Raw genomic sequence first — 16,616 nt, 5'->3', positions numbered from 1 at the left:
TATGATTTTATTAAAAATCAAAAGTATTTTATTATTATTTTTTTTTTACAATCAGTATACAAAGCTCCCGAAATGTTCGGGAACGATAAAATTCCGAAGAAAATGGTTAGTAAAAAAAACTCGCATACATATATGTGAAATAGAGTTTCTTTCGTAAAAAAAAATATTTCCTCTTTTATCAATGTACGTTTCCTCTTATCCATTTTCTAGCCAACAACTCGTTACTTCGATTTTTATTAATTTTTCATTCTTGTATCATACAACCACAACTCGGAGTCACGTGAAACAAAATGCTTGTGGATATGATCCATTCGTGTTTCATCAATTTTAGAATTTTCGTTTGAAAATCCGTAAAATTAAGTCAAGTAGTTTCGAGTTCGTGGTATTTCAAATTTTTTTTACATCCCACGGGTGATGTAAATACAATCTCAACTACTTTAATGGCATAAAGTAAGTCAGATCTTGCTAACCGAATTTGAAGCGTACTCTGGTGTGAAAACCTTGATTTATTGATATAGAATTTTTTTTATACTTGTGCATTACTTTATTTTATTTTTTTTTGTGGCCATATCAAAAATAAGAGAGTAAACGTAGAAGCGGAGGAGCAACGCAATTCATTGTACATGTACATAAATTATTATCATTGTTATCAATAGTATTAATAATATTACATTTGTTGTATAGGAGACGCATCTTTGGTGAACGCAGCACTGATAAAACAGCGCAGATTAGAAATTATAACAATCGAAACGCAATTTGGTATTCTTGCATGTAGGTGTTTTGTAGGACAGTGTTAAAAGGGGGATATACCAGAGGGATTGATTTTTTCGTGTTTTCGTACCGATCTGAGATTTGTTTTTAAAAAAATTTGTCGAACAATCACCTTCAAGATGATTGTGAAATAACAGCGAGGAAAATTTTTGCTCACAATCATGTTGAAAAAAAAAAACAAAAAAAAAAAAAAAAAAAAAACACGATCGCCTTGTAAGTAATGCCCTTGCGTGATAAAAAAATGTTAACCTCTAACTAGAAAAAAAGAGAGAAGGAAAAATGCATCTAGTTGTTTTGTTCGTTTTTGGTTTGAGAAGGAAATTAAAATGTAATTTAAGATATTCATAAAGAGATGACTGAGATTGCGATTTAAACTTAAAAAATTATTATTATTTTTTTTCACTAAAAGCGTATTGAGAATAGGTAAAAATGCATGCGAATGCACGTTTAGGTGTAAAAAAAAGTTGTATAAAAAATGTACTTAATGTCAGCTGTTACAACACAACCAATATAAAGTGTTTGATGCTCAACGAGTTTCTTCATTGAAAAAAGGGGAATGGGGGGTGAGGGAAATTTGAGATTTTTTACCTTTCAACTTTATCTTTTTTCCAGTTAAAAGATAAATGCAAGACTTGCGAGTTGTTTGATTTTTCGCCCATTCGTTCGTTATAAACGCATTAAAAAATATTTTATTTGTTTGTCGCTGATTTATCAATGGATGTTTCTTTTTTTTTTATATTCATTATTTTTCGTTGTAACAAAAGTCGTTACAAGGTTTTTCGTTAAAAATCCCTGCGCTGAATATACGTATTATTGAATATAAGGCACGGAAAATAGTTTGTTTCGTCATGTTCTCGATAATTGACAAGTTTCACACTTGATTGTTGCAATTACTTGCTTTTGTACATAATTAAACGTACTTCACTTGAGGCTCGAATGTTTGCATAAACCTTGCGATACATCGAATACTAGCAAAAAAAAAAAAAAAGTTATACTTTAGAAATAATTAAACGTATCGTAGTGTAATATATTAATAATTTACAATCACAGCCAATGTTTTTTTTTTTTTTTTTTTTTTTTTTAAGAAATTCGTTTGGCGAATTTGTCGTCAATTTTTTTTCTTCTCTTATTAATTTTCATAATTTTCCAAATTCACGTGGTTGTTGAAATAATACCATGCCTATAGGCAGTAAGTATCGATATCACAACAACAACGTCATTATATGTATGTCAGCAAAAATAACATTTATGTACTTTGGATCGACAAAAACATCTTGCATCGAGGTATTCCGTGAGGTTTACTTAAACACGCGCGTATATAAAAAGTGTGTGTGTGTGTGTGTAATGTATATGTTTGAAAAGGCACTCTATAAATAGTCGATCACCGATAAAATTATCGCACCATCCCGCGTATCTTCCTCTCGTCGGCTCGAGATTACATATACATACCACGTACAAAAAGAAGCTATGACGTAAGCATACGTAACAAGGGTGAGTGTACGTATATGTATACGTATATACGCACCATGGAGTACATTATTATATTCAAAATTGAATGCGATAGTTACTGGGCCTGGGTATCGACCGCATGCTGGGCTTGAGCATCGTCGGGGTCGGCGGCTGGAGCGAACTGATGGACGAGCTCTCGCTCTTGGTGCTCATGATGCTGCCGGTGCTCTGGCCGCGCGAGGACGACGACTCGCGCGACGACTTGCGCTGTTGCTGCTGCTTCGGGGCATCCCCGTCGCTCAACCGGCCGTACTCGACCCCGTTGATGCGCCTCGAGGGCGGTGGGATCAGCGATCTCGACTGGTGCTCCCGATGCTTGCCGCCACCGTTGATGTTCCCGTTGCTGCTGGCCAAACCCTCCCCAGGCCCTGGGATACCCAAGCGCTCGTAGTCGTTGTGGTGGTGGAGGTGCAGGTGCTTGCTCTTGTGGATACTTTCGGAGGACTTTTTGCGGCGCAGCACCTTGGCCGCGTACTCCAGGGTACAGTTGCCCGAGTCCCGGATGGTCGAGACCGGACTGGGGCCGGTCGGCGAGTCGAGGCCGGCGCCGCTCTGTGGGTTCTTGCGGGCCTCTGAGTCGCTGAGCCGACAGTAGCGCGAGTTCTGGGACTTGAGCGAACGAGGCGGCCGTGGCAACGAGCTGGGCGGAAGACTGCCGGCCCGCCTGGGCTGGTGGTGGTCGGGCTGTTGCTCCTGCATGCGTTGACGCTGGGAGCTGCGTCCCTGCTTCTCGAGGAGCATCATGTCCTCGGGCTTGCCGTCGGAGAGGCGGGACTTGAAGCGCGACGCGGCCGCGGCAAAGTCGAGGATACCGGAGGCGGCTTCCGAGGCTCCGGGCGAATCGTCGAGCAGTCGGCTCTTGCTCGAGGCTGTGCTCGACCCGCCCGACTCTACACTCGCCAGTAGTGGCTTGGGTATTTTTCCTTTTCGCGACATAGCGCCTGGATTAGAGATAGAGAATCCTGGAAAACAGCAAAGTGCACGCTGAAACACAGAAGAAGAGAGCCCCGCACGATTTGACTCGACTTGGATCCAGGATCGAGGGGAAAAGCGGTCGGTCGGTCGGTCGGTCGGTCGTCGTCTTCGTCGTCTGTGCGTCACGTTTGTACGTTTGTAAATCGGTAGCGCTCTCTTCTTCTGGGAGTCAGGGATTGGCGACAACCCCCGGAGTTGCCCTCCGAAGAGAGGGTTAGTGGCACGCCACACAGAGACACTGCACGCCCACGACAAGTGCATGCGCACGCAATTGTAGGATGTTGGACATTTGAGGATCATTTGGACCGTTTCGCTTTGTAAGACCATGTGTGTCAGCACTCACCCGTTATCTATTTATACTGGCATTGAGAGGTTAACACAAAGTCTTACAACCGCGGTCCAGTGTAGAGGGAAGGAGAGTTTGATAATCGATGGTCATATAAGTTTAGCAATATTTTCAAAATCAAAAATTGTTTTTAGAATAGAGTAGTTATGAGTGTTACGTATGACTCAATACAGTGATGTGTATGATGATGAGAATGATTGTGATTAGTGTTGGAGCGAAAACAAACTTGAGCTCTGCATTTGCGAATATCTCGTTAAAAAGAAGCACTGAGAGAATCCAAGAGAAATGCGTCATTAGAAAGAAAGTTTTTTTAACAGCAATTTTAATAATTAACAATCACAAACATAATTGTCCATTTTAACTTACAAATTTATTTTTCTTACGTATCTTACAATAATAATAATAAATTAACTAAAGCCATTGGAAATTAATTAAAAAATAATTGTTAAAGAGAAAATTCTCTCAGTGATGGTAAAACTATAAATCAAATACGCACAACTCACAAAAATCACTAAACAAAAAAGAAAAAACTAAAATCGGAATTTGAGGGCAGTTAACAGCGATTAATTAATCAGTGTTAAAATGAAAAATAGTACTACATCAGCTTTGACTGCCCTCAAGAAATAAATCCAAAGTTGTCCTAGCCACACAACACAAACGTAACGATACCTTTTACTGTATACCTTGAATTAGTTTCATAGTTTGCTGCTGCTGTATAATTTGCTTAATTACAATTACCTAACTTCGCTGTTCTTTTTTTGAATCTCGTTTGAATACACGAATACGAAAAAAAAAATCGCGAACGAATGATTTGTCGAATAAAAAATAATTAATATGCATCATTAAAAGTTAAAATGATGTACGTAAAATTTAAGTAAATTAACTATCAAACCCGAAAAATATAAAATTACACAGTTGAATAAATATGTGCGTAAAGATGAGCGATGATTGCGTGATTTGTAGTTACACATATAATGAAACGATCAGTGCTACACAGAAAAAATTATCCCTACCTTGCTGAGTAACTGTGAGTCGAGTTCTTTAAGCTGATCATCTAGACTCTTGTTAGTTTGCTCAAAACTTCCTTGTTTCCTGTAACCATAATCAATACCGTACGATGCTGCGCTACCATACGTAATATTGCCAACTGTAACTGTAAAAAAATAAATAAAATACAATTATGTTAACATTTAAACTGCTAGAAAATTTCTGGAACCTCCGACTTACCGAGCTCTGGAGTACTGGTAAGAGCCGAGTGGTGATCTGCCGATGTGCTGGAATGTGTAGAGTGAGCTGCTGGATAGCTGCCTACACCACTACTACTGCTGTTGTCTTTGTCATAGGTGTGTTTTTGTAGCACCCTAATCATAGCGTCTCTCTCAGCCAGTTTGGATTCCAGATCTTTCATCCTGTAAAAAATAAAATAAGCAAACATTCAACACAACATAAGCAGCCGATCGATCATATGTGACATCGTGAGAAGTGTAGTATTACCTGGATTCAAGATCTGCTAGCTTCTTTTGAGCAGCATGAACCTCGTCCATGTGCCGCATCTTTTCTGAACGAGCTTCAGCTATCAATTTCTCTGCGTCTTGACTCGTTTTCTCAAGAGCAGCAATTTTAGCATCCCTTGAAACAAATGTCACGTTTACAGTAAATAAATAAAGAAAAAGATCGAGAAAGACTTTTTTCAACTGTCACACCAACTTACTTTGGAAGACTAGCGGCATCAATGGCTGCCTGTCGGAGCGCGCTTTCCTCGAGATAGCGTTGCTCCCACTTGGCGACATCTCCTTCAAGGGACATGACTTTCTCGTCCCGCTCGCGCAACTTACGCTTCAACTCCGTAATAGTTTCTCCGTTGCCCGAATGATCGCCACCACCACCTTCCCTCAGCTCACGTTCCAGCTGACCCCGCAGCTGGCGCTCTGTCTCTTCGCGTCTATCGCTAGACGCCTGCAGGGACTGCAGAGCTCGTTGAAGTTGCGCCACTCGTTCGACGTACATTTGCTTCTTTCGGCACTCCTCCTCAAGTCTAACCACGTTGCTTTGAGCGTTGGTGAGGGCCGTGTCGAGGATGTCGATGTGCGTTCGTTGCTCTTGCAGCGTCGCTCGCTGCGCAGCCAGTTCGATCTCCTGGCGTTCTTTGGCTGCTGCTAATTCCTTGGCTGATTGTACAAAAAATTAGAATAATCTCTCACTCCACGTGTAAAAGCAGTGTTTAAAAGAAATAAAGGAAAAACTCATACATACTTTGAGTGATAAGCTGCCCGATGAACAGCTCCTTTTGGGTGAGTTCCTTCCTCATCGAGTCAATCGTAAGCGGGCTCTCTGTGCGCGTGGTCATCAGATCGATCTGATCCCTTAGGGCCCGATTGAGCTCCTGCAGTCGTCTGCAGTCACTCTGCAGCCTGAGTCGCGCTGCGCGTTCAAGCTTCTCCCTGCGCTCGCAGGAGGCGGCGAGCTCTTCGTGGGCCCTGTGGACCTTGGCTATTTCTTGCTCCAGTTGTTGCGACTTGGCGACTTTTTTGTAACAGCGATCGAGCTCGAGTTTTAAGGAACTGTTTTCTTGGATGAGTATCTGCACCATCTCCGAGGTCGGCCATATCTCGCCGGTCGTCGTCACGAATTCTTCCCTGCCCTTCGTTTGCGGTCGAGGAGAGATCGTGCGCGGATCATAATTCTCTACCTCGGCCTTGCTCAGCCTCGACAAATCGGGTTGCGACCTCGAGAGCGTCAGCTTTTCCGTGGGCCCAAGTAGCCTGTGTCTGCTTTTGACCGGCAACAAAGTCGTCGCGTAATTCGATTGCGGTCTGTCCTCGTAATCGGCTTGCTTTCCGCGATCGCCGTCTCCTAGTAAGCTGCCGTCGTTACCGGTGAGCTTCACGTACGAAGGCACTTTGACTTCTTTGGCCAAGTGTTTTAACACCTGAATGACATGGAGTGAGAAATAAGAAAAACAAATTGCAAATGTGATATTAGAAGAGCGCAAGGTTGTTACCGGTTTTTTTTTTATAACGCACCTGCGATTGACTGAGATAATCATCGGGTATGTCGGTGATTTCTTGACAGCCCCCGCTGCCCGTGTTCTCGTAAATGTGATCGTCGTGTGGTAAATTCGCCAGAGACTGTATCGTCGGACTGTTGGAGTGGCCCTTGCCACTGGCCCCCTCGCAGTATATGTAGCCTATGTCACCGTGGTCCCTCACGACTCCGGACAATCTGCAATTCATTGAAAAAAAAAAAAAAAAAAAAAAAAAACCATCGTTATAGCACAAGGATTGAAATGTATATACATGAAAACTTAGCCGAGTGTATGACAAGGACCTTGACGTGGGCGTCCACGAGTTTTCATCGTTGGCGTTGTGGATGATGAGCGTGTTGTACGAGCTCGTGGATACGTCGAGGCTACTCCTGTTGGAGCCGACGCTCGTGCGATTGCTCAGGTTGTCCTTGAGACTGTTCCTGTTAGAGCCGCTTATACTGTCTTTGAGACTGTTTCGGTTGGAGCCGTTCAAACTCTCTTTCAAACTGTTTCGGTTCGAGGCGTTGTTCAAGCTCTCCTTGAGCAGGCTGTGCTGCTGGTTCTCCTGTCCCTGGGGCTCCTGTCTGGCCGTGTGCCTTATCACGTAGCGCTCCTCGTTGCTCAAATTTTCGTTCGACGTCGAAACATCTGTGTCGCTGCCGCTCAGGCTCTGCGGTAGTCCCCCTTTATCGGAACAATGTTCAAATGAATAACCACTCGATAAACGCACGAGAACAATAAAAAAAAGTCATTATAAAAATATATCTATAAAGTACCTTGGCTTGACAACTGCTTCCTCTGTATGTTGTTATTGTTGTTGTTGCTGGTCGCAAAAGGTAGAAACCTCCCGGTTTGTTGAAGGGAACTCATGGCATTAAACTTTCATCTGAACTGGTTCTCTCTCGAATCTGCAAACATGTATAAAAGTAAGTAAGTACACACACACGATTGTAGGTACGAAAAATATTGTAAGGATTGAGAGAGTACGTTTTGCGTGGAGCGTGGATGAGAGTAATCGCGGGAAATGTTTGAGAGAGAGAATATGTTTTCGCGTGCGATAAGCACCGACAAGACAAGAATTCCTATCCATCAATGTTGTGCCGATAATACCTGCACGTGTGATAAGCATCTCTCTCTGCTCGACTTGGATTTCATGCTTCGATCTCGCCTACAATTTATTTGTTTTTCGTTAACAAATTGATGCATGTATGCTTGCTTCACTTTAATTTAATATCGTCCCGTGGGGGAGAGCGAACGAACCGGCAAGTCACCGCAGGATGATGCGGATACAAAAAGCACAACTCTCAATCGAGCATTGGCGTGATTGAGTAATTGAAAGAATTCACAAGCAAAAACAAAACGCATGCTCAAACTGTGTCGGGGGAGAAAAAACACACGTGTACTTTTGTACGATATCGAAGCCGGAACACACGGCTGATCAACTCTTCTAGACTAATTACTTACACCTACATTGATTCACAAGTGGCTCGCTCGGGGGCACGCATTCCTGATGCGTGATTTCCTTGATAAACCTAATCTCTCTTTTTTTTCTTTTTTTATTTATATACCTACAAGTACAACGTAAATCGCTTGAAAATACCAAATAAAACTATGTTCAAGGTGTATACGTTATACACCAACGAATGTAACAATGTGACTGCACTGCAGAGAATAAATGTGATTTTTGATCACTCAAGCGAGGAGAGTAGGAGTAGGAGGAGGAGGAGGAAGTGTTATTCAAGCGAGTAAGCGTGAACGATGATAATAGTAAGAGTTGCCGAGGTCTTGGATGTTGGGGGGGGGGCCACAATCCGAAATTCCATCGTTAAAAGAATGAGCGTGTTTATCTTTATATCGGCTTAAATACCGTACAAGCCCGTGGTATCACATCGATATTACGTATCACTTTCTCGTACATCTCCGTATTTTTCACTCTCGCACATATATTATACCCAAATAGATTGAAATGCTTTGTGAATTACTCACAGCTACGTGCAGGTAACTCCAAAATTATTGGGACACAATAATCAATAAGACACAAATTTGGGCACGTAAGCGTGACAATTGTATTGTACTTGTAATTGCAAGTACAACGAGGAGAAACAGATGAGTATTTAATTAATTAAAAGGACGGCTTTTGGTGGTGTATCGGTAGATATAACATATTACACTCGTGACTCCTTCACTCTCTGCGGCTCTCTTTAAAATATTTTGTTCGTAGGTACATATATATATACACTTAGAGATCGGATGAGCGGCTAATGTAATATGTCCGAGTATAAGGTAAGTATATAATATATGTGGGAAGAGCGTTGAAAAACAGATTGCTCTGCATCTGCAGCCTTTGTCCAGCTGCATGCATCGCATACCGAAAAAGACACGATCTCTCCCATATATACAGATGGACAGCTGCTCGCAGAGGAGAGGAGATGAAAAAGACAGATGTTAGGTACTTATATCTTCTTTCTAACATCATGCAAAAAATATATAGAAATAAAATAGAGGAAAAGAGAAAGAGAAAGAGAGAGCACGTCAGTGAAGAGGAACAGAAAAAAAGAAACACATCAGTGATGTGGGGGGGGGAGAGAGGCACGCGCTCTCAGTCATATATTCTAGCGGCTGCAACAATTGGAGTCAGTGTCAACACTCTGGAATGTTGATAATCGGAAGATATCGGACTGTTGGCTGGCTGGCTGGCTGGCGCTCTCTTGGTGACTCCTACACACACTGTATTTACAATGGAGTGGGTATATTATATAGGTATGCGTTTAAAGTTTTGATAGAGTGTTGCGAAACACATCAGAAAGAGAAAGAAAGAACTTGATATCAGGCCTGATGTGTATATATGTGGCGAAGATAAAATTTATTTAATCCAATTGAGAAAGATTTCCTCTTTCTCTCATCTTCACTTTCCATATATATATACACAACATATGTATATACATCATAAAATGTTTCGGAGTCGAAGTGGAATAGAGATGATGAAATGTAAGATCATGGGTATATAAGTAAAGCAAGTGGATTTTTAAAATATTGACAATCACAACGATAAAACGTGCATTTGCAAAAAGAGGTGGTCCATATAATATAATATATGTATATTGATGACATGACGTGCAATAAATTAAACCCACACATACACATTTATAGTACGTTCACATTCCTTTTCCACAGGCGATATCGCGTCAAGATTCTTCATTTCCTTACTTTATAAATAAACAAAAGTGTTGGGCCAATAAGTCCACGCGGTTGAAGAATTATTTGTAAAAGAGAGAGTATAAGTACACACCGAACGTTGAGAGAGAAAGAGTATGCGCATATATATATATACACGTACAGCCACACACATTTATATATAACCACAATGTCCACGCAAAATTGTAAGCATGAGATCAGCAACACGTTAACCGAGGAATTCCAGTGATCTCGTCACTCCGCGCTATGCCTTGGAATACATTTTTTATCGCACATACAATCACTGATCCGCGTACACGTACGCACACGCACACTCTCACGTACACGCGCTTATGGGCCTTATTATTATGCCTTGTATACATATATACGTATGCCTATGTAGATATTATCCACATGCACACATATTTTCTCTCTATAGAATTATCTCCACATATTTTCAATAACTCCAACAGAACGGCACGATTAATATACTTACGCTGCATCCGCGTCCGTGAAAGAGTTGTTCGTCTTCGTCTTCTTAAAAGAGCTTGATACTTGTTACGTATTGAGTATATAAACAATGTATGTGTAAGCAATTAATAAACACACTCGATCAACGTGTAAATATCGCGAATCGAATCATGAAATGAAAACGACCATTCACAAACAGCCGGACGTTGCGTTCAAGAATTCGCTTTGCCTCGAACTGATGAAAAATGCCAATTTTTTTTTTTAACACTCTGCCACGGACACATATGCATAAGGTGAGACTGAGACTGCAGACTGCTGCAGAGAGCTGCCAAGTTGAGCGGAGACACTGCACGACGAGTGGCGGCACCGCGGCACCGCGGCACCCGCATGAACTGTTTTGCGCGTGACACGCGTGACGTCAGAGAGAGAGAGAGAGAGAGATAGATGGGTAAATCGGTGAATTTACGAGCAGTTCGTAAGTCGCGTAAGGTCACGAGTGAGGTTCTACGGTTCTACATAATTTAATTCAGGTCTAGGAGCACACGATCACGCGCGATTATCACGAAATGCGCCACATAAGATGAACATTTAACAACAAATCGTGACATTCCGAAGTACAAGTGTGGTGGTCGTCATTTTATCTGTGGGAATTTCAAATCGACATCCAAATACATTCATTAAATTCCATCTGTCTAAAAAAACATGAGTAAATAAAAATATTTTGTCATTTCAAATGCATTGTGTACAAAATAGAAAAATTCAAGTAACCTTTAACTCACGCTGCTCGCTTACTCAAACACAAATAATGCTCGACGATCACGAAGAAGCCCTAATAATTAACTTACAGTTTGCGATAATGTGTCTGGCTCCGGGCTTCGGCCGTCCGGTGTCCGCATACTTAATATGCGAGACGATTGGAGTACTTACTAAAGTAAATGAGACTTGAACGCCAATGAAAAAAATGCTGATAGGACCGAATTAAAATTATATATCAGGAGCTATCGCAGTCGGTTATGAATAAACATCACCTTGCTGTTATTGTTTACTTGTTCACAATTTATTCACGACCCACGGAAACCTCTAACTCCTCCAAGTGCGCTATATGCAAGTGAGTGTAATAACAGGTGCGCGCGGTAATCATCAATTTCCGATCGAAAAGTACATAGGATTAAAATTATTCTCGTTAAACGTAAATAATATTGTCGCTAAGTTGATGGCAATACGATACACCCATTGTTCGCGTTCGCGGGTACAGGTATAAGTACCTAAGCGCAGTCTGCTGCAGTGTGCGATTCGTTCGCAATATGAGATGTCGTCGCGCGAAACTCGCGAGAGTCGCCGGTCTCTGTTTGTTTACAAGTATTACAAAAAACGCCCAAGATATCGTACATTCTTCCAAGTACTCATTACCCAACGGCAACGGGATGATTTATTTTTGATGACATAGAATAAATGAGATAGTGGGTCATAAGATTATTGAAAGGTATGTGTATTTTTACCATAACTGATGACAATCCCTAAGTCGAGGTTGAATTTTTTTTGCTTGATTTCTCATAGACTCATCCTCTCAAGATGTTGTACGATCTCAAGTCGATCAAAAGTTTCTTCGAAAATGGGCACTATAGGTACGGCCTGTTGCCGTTGTGGATCCTTGCAATAAACAATACTTAGTAGACGTTGATGGGCTATCTGCTGTGGTGAGTTAATATTTGTACATATATATCTAATGTTTGTTTCTTGAATGTCAGTGTGTATGACACGATATACATTAAATGGTTTAAATAAGAAAATTATAAACAATAATAGGTATTAAAACATATTCTTTCGTAAAGCAAAAAGTTTTTTCCATCAGTAGGGTCCAAAAGTAAAGTTTTGTATCAATACCCAATAATCATACTATTTATTGTATGTTGCTTTATTTTATTACTAAGTTTTATTTTCTACCACCTACCACCAAAACTGTTAAGTTGATCTGTTTTATTGGCTGATGATAATTGCGTGTGGTTTGTGAATTGTTGATTCGAGATCAATGATAACAAACAATATGGTTGTAAATAAGTTAATTTCATTCAGATTAGGCATAATTTTAAATTCTGAATTAAGACAATCAAAGAAAGTGTTTGTAGCAATAAAACCTTTGAGTGATAAGCGTTATCATACTCTTCCTAAAGTTCTTCATCAACATTGTCACGTAACCCCAATAGGTAGGTGTTTATGATGATTTTAGTGCTTATTAAGTTCTTGCTGGTGTTCATGTAAGTGATCTTTTATTAAATTTAAATACCTGTCCAATTGACTTTCAAATAAGTATTTTCATTATGGATTTTCATTTTGAGGTAACAGAGTTGGAAATTGTTTCTTAGCACCTAACATTTTATCAAGAGCAATGAGTAGAGATGGCAGTAAATCTTTAAGTGTGAACTATGATGATGTTGTAAAAGCTCAAGGTGATAAGAGTATTTTAATCATTGATGTAAGAGAAGTTTCTGAAATACAAGAAACTGGAAAATTGCCTGGAAGTATTCACATTCCAAGTAAACAGCTTATTCATGAACAATTACAAAACATTATGATTAGAAATTCACAAGTTTAATTTAAATTTTAGTGAATAACGTTGTTAATGAGTTAAATCTCTCGAAAGAAAATTTCAAGAAAAAATATTCGAGAGAAAAGCCAGCTCTAGCAGATAAGATTATTGTAAGCTGCAAATCAGGCAGAAGAAGTGCATGGGTTCAATCAGAGCTTCAAAAAATAGGTTATTCCAAGTAAGATATCACAAATTAATCACACTCGTTTTTGATTGAATAAAATCTAAGACATGTCCCATTTTGTAGCTCATACAACTATGATGGAGGTTGGCTTGATTGGGAGAAACATCAAAAAGCATTAAGTGCAATAAATGCAAGGAAGCATGTTTTATAAAAATGTTGTTATTATTCACTTACAACTGCGACTTTTTTTGAAGTCGATTTTAAATTATATACAATTTTTCAAAATAAATTAGAACTTGTTATTGATAAGTCTATTTCAATTACACAGTAAAACAGTTGTCTCATTTGATTTATGTACACCACCTATATAATGAGACTACAGTCACTCTGTCAATATGACAAATCTTCATCACTGCAATTCTATTTCCTTCAAATATTTGAATCGTTCATTATTTGTTTTGCTCTTGAGACAGCTTATGATTGATCATCTCCCTGAACTGTCCAAGAATTAAATTTTCTCTCTTCTGTCTTTCCTCCTTACTAAACATAGCAAGAGCTCTCTTCTCATCAGCCGAGTAAATCTGGTTCTCCTTACGTATACGGACGGCCTCCATGCGACGATGTCTATAAAACAAATAGAGTAGGTTACAAACGTACATTAATTATCATCAAACGTCTAGAAAAGGAAAATTAGTATGCTTGACACTTGCCTGCTACCGCTCATTACATAACCCACTGATTCATAGGATGCAATTTCGTCTGAGGTCAGACCTATTTCACCTCTCCTCGGGATACGTTTACCCTCAGCTACGTAAGCAGCCATAGCTGCACCTTCACCAGGTAACAAAGCTTTTCCAAAATCTTTGGCAGACAATGTGACATGCTGCTTTTGAGCTGGACCCACGATACCCTCATCTTCGCTTGCCTCTGAGTTGGAGTCTTTTGTTTTTGGTTTGACAGTAACAGAGCTCTTTTCAATCCATTCTTCTTCCGAATCTGAACTGCTGCTGTCCGAACTACTGCTCGAGACCTTCTTCTTCTTCTTTCTCTTTTTTTTCTCTTTCCTTTTTTTCTTCTCCTTTTTCAATTTTTTGCTCTTCTGTAAGAATAACACATGTTTTGAGTTGAGGTCGTTGATTGAGATTTCTATTTGTGTATTAAGATACTGAGACGCTTACCTTCTTTTTCTCCTTCTTCTTTCGTTTTCTGTCATTGAGAATGTCGTCATCTTTCTGCTTTTTTAATTTTTTATTTTTCTCCTCCTCTTCATCAGTACTAAAATAACATGGTAAGGTCTCAATCATCAAATTTTCTTTAAAAAACATGAAAACCATTAGAGATACAACTTACTCCTCGATTCTGGTCGGAGACCTTCCCCAAACTCTTTCGACGCCCACTAATCCAATTCTTTCTCTATCTTTTCTCCTGTCCATGATTCTTGGTACTCAAATAAAGCCGTTTTTTGACAATTTTCAAACATAGAAGTATTTATAATGTTTTCAAATAAAAAACATAACCTCGAATCTCGGAATGACAAAATGACGTGTGGTGGTGACTTCTAGAGCAACTAAGAAAATGATGTTATGAAAAAACTCTGACGTATCGATTGTAGATAAGAAAAACAGAGCGCGTTTTCTTTCTTACCAACAAAACTTTTTATTGATCGAGGGTAAGGATGTAAAAATTATAGTATATATTGTATAACTGAATCTCCGACCGCGTGCACGCATGATTCGCTCCCGGGACCGTACCATGTAACTATTTTTCTGTACATTGGCTTATGTTATAACACTGGCCCCCGAAGCGAAAAAAAGTTATATGGTACGGCCACTGCATGTGGCGAAAAAAGTGTCTGGTTAGTATATATAGACCAAATTGACAGAAGTCGTTCAGAGATGTGTACACACTGGCTCATGACGTAAGTCTATACAGTCACCCACGAGGGCGGACTCGGTTTGAATAGTTTGCTACGATTGTAGTAGCTCACCAATCCGTACCTACAGGTAAGTGAGGTAAGTGAGGTAAGTAGGACGTGGGTGACTTGCTGGTGTGTACATATTTTTTGTTTTTATTTTTACATTTCTGTTAAAAATCAGTGTCCCGCTTTACTATTTGCGTTTTTCTAAACCAAAATCCTCTATTTTTTTCATTTCAAGAGTAAAAATTCTGAGAAATCAAGAAAAACATACATCCGCTGCTTTAACTTAATATAATTTTCCAACATTAATCAACATACATATAGTCATCTGTCCATTTATTATAAAATTTTTTTTTTTCAGCTATAATTCGTTCAAACAGCCTTTCGTATATTTGCTCATTATTTTGTTTTCTCTTGAAAAATTCTTTTGTGTCTAACATATTCTTTATTTGTATACGTACTGAAAAAACTACTACTGAATATATAATCGTAATTATTCAATATGCCTTTAATTGTAATCATGAGATTTTTAATAAAGTCTTAGAATTTCATGTTTTTGAATCATTTTTTACTACGTGCACAAAGTAATAACATAAAGAAACTAATTTTTCAAAAAAAACTGATAGTATAATCTGTATACAATCTGCTTATTTTTGCGGACTCTCATAAAGTAGTATATGGATATATGATTTTTTCCTGCTGATAGCTCTATTATTCAGAGGGATGAAAAAAAGAACGCAACAAAATGTTAATTCTTAACTAAATTTTTTTTTATATACAATAATTTTATACATATAGGTAAAATTTTGATCCATTGACTGTTTTTTATAATTAAAGTAATAAACTTTGTTCTCACAATTATGTCATGTTTCGTGACGGTATAGATACCTAATTATCAAACAATTAAAATTACTTTTATGTATGCTAACACTGTCGTCACAAGATGTATGTAAGAAAAATTGTTATGAAATCCTATATTTTTTATATACATAAGTCAATTAATTACTTTATTTGCCATATCTACGAAATCATTGAGCTACATATAATTTTTTTGTAATCGACAGTAGGGCATAAATTATTTGTCAGTATAATGCTTTTAAAAAAACTCTTGGGTTGTAGATTAGAGATTTTTATAATCTTAAAAGGTAGCAACATCATTAAAATTTATTTACATTTGCAGTAACAATAAATAAACAAACAAAGCAAAAGTTTCTGCTCAGATACAACGTAATTGCTCTACTTTTGATGATTATATTAATACTTCCAATAGATTCAATTTATTTATTTTTATTTTATTATGCATCATGGAGATGTAATGCATACTAACGCTTCAGTCAAATTTGTATAAATAATTGTATGAACTTATACATTCATACTCAACGGCATGATTATTGCAAAACACGAATGAATTCAAGTAAACAAACGTGCACAAAAAAATTCTAATATTTAATAAAGAAACTATTGAGTTGAAGTATTTCTGTTTTGTTCGATGAATTTAAAAATATATCCTTCAAAATGAGATTTTGGCACGAAGCGATATCTTTGAATATTTATTTTATTAACTGTATCAAATTTTCCTGTGCAAAAAAATAAATAATCGAAAGAAAAATATGTTATTACTATAATAATAACATATTTTTGTTTCACATTAAAATACATTATATAAATAATATAGCGTGCTGACCCCATAGATAGTGTAAGGCCTTAAAAAAAATT

At 38.6% G+C, this 16,616-nt stretch overlaps 3 protein-coding genes across 6 annotated transcripts; 1 reads left to right on the top strand and 2 right to left on the bottom strand.

The window, feature by feature from the left end:
* Positions 1–1,758: 1,758 nt before the first annotated feature.
* Positions 1,759–10,563, bottom strand: LOC106645457 (uncharacterized). 2 transcript variants are annotated; one of them, XM_014361321.2, is made up of 10 exons: positions 10,297–10,563; positions 7,403–7,534; positions 6,929–7,310; positions 6,625–6,823; positions 5,855–6,530; positions 5,313–5,769; positions 5,096–5,230; positions 4,829–5,010; positions 4,615–4,754; positions 1,760–3,264 (listed from the first exon to the last, which is right to left on the bottom strand). In XM_014361321.2, the coding sequence occupies exons 2-10, from the start codon at positions 7,494–7,496 to the stop codon at positions 2,317–2,319; spliced, it is 3,213 nt and encodes a 1,070-aa protein (XP_014216807.2). In that variant the 5' UTR covers positions 7,497–7,534; positions 10,297–10,563; the 3' UTR covers positions 1,760–2,316. The 2 variants fall into 2 exon arrangements, with proteins under 2 accessions (XP_089452622.1, XP_014216807.2); XM_089596496.1 differs by lacking the exon at positions 10,297–10,563 and having other exon boundaries at positions 1,759–3,264; positions 7,403–7,499.
* A 1,734-nt stretch (positions 10,564–12,297) lies between these two features.
* Positions 12,298–13,298, top strand: LOC106645441 (rhodanese domain-containing protein CG4456). Of its 3 annotated transcripts, none has more exons than XM_014361303.2 (4): positions 12,298–12,475; positions 12,608–12,805; positions 12,877–13,036; positions 13,106–13,298. In XM_014361303.2, the coding sequence occupies exons 1-4, from the start codon at positions 12,301–12,303 to the stop codon at positions 13,191–13,193; spliced, it is 621 nt and encodes a 206-aa protein (XP_014216789.2). In that variant the 5' UTR covers positions 12,298–12,300; the 3' UTR covers positions 13,194–13,298. The 3 variants fall into 3 exon arrangements, with proteins under 3 accessions (XP_014216789.2, XP_089452703.1, XP_089452705.1); XM_089596577.1 differs by having other exon boundaries at positions 12,408–12,526; positions 12,615–12,805; XM_089596579.1 differs by having other exon boundaries at positions 12,410–12,475; positions 12,615–12,805.
* On the bottom strand, positions 13,208–14,536 carry LOC106645467 (NF-kappa-B-activating protein). Its single transcript, XM_014361339.2, has 4 exons — positions 14,333–14,536; positions 14,161–14,257; positions 13,693–14,081; positions 13,208–13,606 (listed from the first exon to the last, which is right to left on the bottom strand). The coding sequence occupies exons 1-4, from the start codon at positions 14,413–14,415 to the stop codon at positions 13,432–13,434; spliced, it is 744 nt and encodes a 247-aa protein (XP_014216825.2). The 5' UTR covers positions 14,416–14,536; the 3' UTR covers positions 13,208–13,431.
* Positions 14,537–16,616: the final 2,080 nt, after the last annotated feature.

This window comes from Copidosoma floridanum, unplaced genomic scaffold (assembly GCF_036245765.1).
Source record: "Copidosoma floridanum isolate Cflo_tuat_1 unplaced genomic scaffold, Cflo_Japanese_pri ptg000030l, whole genome shotgun sequence".
Taxonomy (NCBI): domain Eukaryota; kingdom Metazoa; phylum Arthropoda; class Insecta; order Hymenoptera; family Encyrtidae; genus Copidosoma; species Copidosoma floridanum.
This window is presented reverse-complemented; position numbering and strand designations above follow the sequence as displayed.

Bases quoted from the DNA above. Each gene is read 5' to 3' on its own strand.
- LOC106645457 (XM_014361321.2), bottom strand. From the start codon at position 7,496: ATGAGTTCCCTTCAACAAACCGGGAGGTTTCTACCTTTTGCGACCAGC. The intron at 7,311-7,402 runs GTACTTTATAGA...GTTCCGATAAAG, and splicing joins GAAGCAGTTGTCAAGCCAAG to GGGGACTACCGCAGAGCCTG. The intron at 5,770-5,854 runs GTATGTATGAGT...TTGTACAATCAG, and splicing joins CGGGCAGCTTATCACTCAAA to CCAAGGAATTAGCAGCAGCC.
- LOC106645441 (XM_014361303.2), top strand. From the start codon at position 12,301: ATGATAACAAACAATATGGTTGTAAATAAGTTAATTTCATTCAGATTA. The intron at 12,806-12,876 runs GTAAACAGCTTA...TTTAAATTTTAG, and splicing joins TGGAAGTATTCACATTCCAA to TGAATAACGTTGTTAATGAG. The intron at 13,037-13,105 runs GTAAGATATCAC...CCCATTTTGTAG, and splicing joins CAAAAAATAGGTTATTCCAA to CTCATACAACTATGATGGAG.
- LOC106645467 (XM_014361339.2), bottom strand. From the start codon at position 14,415: ATGGACAGGAGAAAAGATAGAGAAAGAATTGGATTAGTGGGCGTCGAA. The intron at 14,258-14,332 runs GTAAGTTGTATC...ATGTTATTTTAG, and splicing joins TCTCCGACCAGAATCGAGGA to TACTGATGAAGAGGAGGAGA. The intron at 13,607-13,692 runs GCAAGTGTCAAG...TTTGTTTTATAG, and splicing joins TATGTAATGAGCGGTAGCAG to ACATCGTCGCATGGAGGCCG.